At 41.9% G+C, this 2,754-nt stretch overlaps 1 protein-coding gene across 2 annotated transcripts; it reads left to right on the top strand.

The window, feature by feature from the left end:
* Window positions 1-2,017: 2,017 nt before the first annotated feature.
* LOC105516533 (60S ribosomal protein L9-like) lies at window positions 2,018-2,754 on the top strand. Of its 2 annotated transcripts, XM_011948794.1 has the most exons (2): window positions 2,049-2,462; window positions 2,544-2,749. In XM_011948794.1, the coding sequence occupies exons 1-2, from the start codon at window positions 2,072-2,074 to the stop codon at window positions 2,648-2,650; spliced, it is 498 nt and encodes a 165-aa protein (XP_011804184.1). In that variant the 5' UTR covers window positions 2,049-2,071; the 3' UTR covers window positions 2,651-2,749. The 2 variants fall into 2 exon arrangements, with proteins under 2 accessions (XP_011804183.1, XP_011804184.1); XM_011948793.1 differs by having other exon boundaries at window positions 2,018-2,754.

The following is a 2,754-nucleotide window of genomic DNA, read 5'->3' as shown; positions in this document are numbered from 1 at the left end:
CCTTGAGTCTACTTTATGTTTTAGACCAGATTCCACCTCCAGGAGGTCTTATCATCTACATACCACACAACACACAACTAGAAATGCGGAAATAATAAAGAGACATTATTATGGGATGATTGAAAACTTGGATAAAAGACTGTGCTGTGGTTTGAATGTGTCCTCCAAATTTCATGTGTTGGAAACTTAATCCCCAAATTCGTATTTGATAGTATTTGGAGGTGGGGCCTTTGGGAGGCAGTTAGGATTAGATAATTTCATTGGAGTAGGGCCCCCATGATGGGACTGGTGGCTTTATAAGAAGAGGAAGAGAGACTTTAGCTGGCATGCTGTTACTCTCTTGCCATGTGATACCTTCCAGCACATTATGTCACAGCAAGAAGGCCCTCACTAGATGCTGGCTCCTTGGTATTGTACTTCCCAGCCTCCAGAATCATGAGGTAAATAAACCTCTGTTCTTTATAGATTACTCAGTCTGTGGTATTCAATTATAGCAACAAAAAATTGGCTAAGACAGACTGTGTTCCCATATGAGGCAACAGAATGGAGAGTAGCTGCACTTGTCACTTGGAAAAAGACAGGCAACTAAGGTATTAAACTTATGAATGTCAAAACTGGAACTGAAATGTTGTGTAATTTACATTTTTATTGTCTCAATGTGAGGAAAACCAGACCTTCCTATCTGGATAGCCAGCAAAGCTGATGCCGTTGAGTAGCTACCCAGGACTCTTGGGTGGTTCAGATCCTTTTCTTACTCCTTTAAAGGCTTCTCTTCCCTGTGCCCCAGAAATATGCAGTACTATGCAGCATGTTTTCAGTTTACAGCCCCATGTGTGGAGATGTGCACCGGCTACTGCATGGAATTTTGCAACAAGCAGACTTTGATCCTTTGATGGAGCAAGGATGTTGGTGCCCAGAAGATTACCACATCAGGGGTATGGTGGCCAAGAGAAGTTGACTATCCACCACCATCCCTCACAAATATGGATAATCTGAGGATAGAGGTTCCTTGAAACCTTTCTTGTAAAGAGGAACTGGAAGATATTGCAGCTGTTCACTCCTACGACAGGTGAGTACCTCATTGATTTCCATCAGTGACTTGTTCAGGCATTCTAAAAATTTATTGGCATGGATCCAAGGTCATATAAAAATTGCCCTCTGGCTCTAACCGCCTTTATTTTAGCTCTCTCATTGACTATCCAAACCCAAATTAAGGAAAAGGTAGTAGGATGGCAAAGGCAAACTATTACTCAAATCTTAGCAGCAGCTACTCAGTTTTGGGATAATCTAAGAACAAAAAAAGAAAAGAAGTGATTAAAGTTTGCTTTGTTCTCTGCTTAGTTAGAACTCTTTACTGAAGGGAATAACCCCACAATGACCAATCCAGAAAGGGAAGAAAGAAAGATGGGAGGCTATATGTTGTTATTGCAAGAAGCCAGGGTGTTGGAGGAGGGATTGCAGAAGGACACTCTGGATGATGCAGAAACTGCAAAGATAAGAGAATTAGGAGAGCCTAGAACAAAACTTTCAGCAAGGAAATACTTGGCAGATGGTTCAAAATTGACAAATTGAGGGAATCCCAAAGGTGAGAACTAGTGGACTGTAATGTGTCAATAACTTTTCCCATCTGGTGACAGGTTAATACAGGTTATAAATATTTTGGGTCAGCCTTCTACTTGTCCCCTTTCCTCTATCATTCCCATAGAGATAGGTCCTTTGACTAAGGAACATGTGTTCTTCATTTCTCCTGAATCTCCTATAAACCTACTGGTGAGAGACCTGCTGTGCAACTTAATAGCTACTGGATTCTGTACTGTGGATGAAGTGTCTGTGGAGCCTTTTGGGAAGAGGCACCTGATGTGGATACTATGTACTTCTGAAAGAAAAGAGGTATGGCAAAGAGTGGCAGTCTCATACTGTGCTGGAAAAGTCCCCACAAGCTGAAACAAGTCACTTAAATGTGAAGTAAAAAACTATAAATCTGGACGCAATACGCAGCCCCCCCCCCCCTTACGGGATACAAGTACGTAATGACGAAAGACGTTCTTTCTTTGCTGTGTCTACTGCAAGAATGAAGACCATTCTCAGCAATCAGACTGTCGACATTCCAGAAAATGTCGACATTACTCTGAAGGGACGCACAGTTATCGTGAAGGGCCCCAGAGGAACCCTGCGGAGGGACTTCAATCCCATCAATGTAGAACTCAGTCTTCTTGGAAAGAAAAAAAAGAGGCTTCGGGTTGACAAATGGTGGGGTAACAGAAAGGAACTGGCTACCGTTCGGACTATTTGTAGTCATGTACAGAACATGATCAAGGGTGTTACACTGGGCTTCCGTTATAAGATGAGGTCTGTGTATGCTCACTTCCCCATCAACGTCGTTATCCAGGAGAATGGGTCTCTTGTTGAAATCCGAAATTTCTTGGGTGAAAAATACATCCGCAGGGTTCGGATGAGACCAGGTGTTGCTTGTTCAGTATCTCAAGCCCAGAAAGATGAATTAATCCTTGAAGGAAATGACATTGAACTTGTTTCAAATTCAGCGGCTTTGATTCAGCAAGCCACAACAGTTAAAAACAAGGATATCAGGAAATTTTTGGATGGTATCTATGTCTCTGAAAAAGGAACTGTTCAGCAGGCTGATGAATAAGATCTAAGAGTTATCCAGCTACAGAAAGAAGATGCCAGATGACTCCGAAGACCTACTTGTGATATTTAAATGATGCAATAAAAGACCTGTTGATTTGGAAAAAA

This window comes from Colobus angolensis, unplaced genomic scaffold (assembly GCF_000951035.1).
Source record: "Colobus angolensis palliatus isolate OR3802 unplaced genomic scaffold, Cang.pa_1.0 Scaffold283, whole genome shotgun sequence".
In the NCBI taxonomy this organism is placed as follows: Eukaryota; Metazoa; Chordata; class Mammalia; order Primates; family Cercopithecidae; genus Colobus; species Colobus angolensis.
This window is presented reverse-complemented; position numbering and strand designations above follow the sequence as displayed.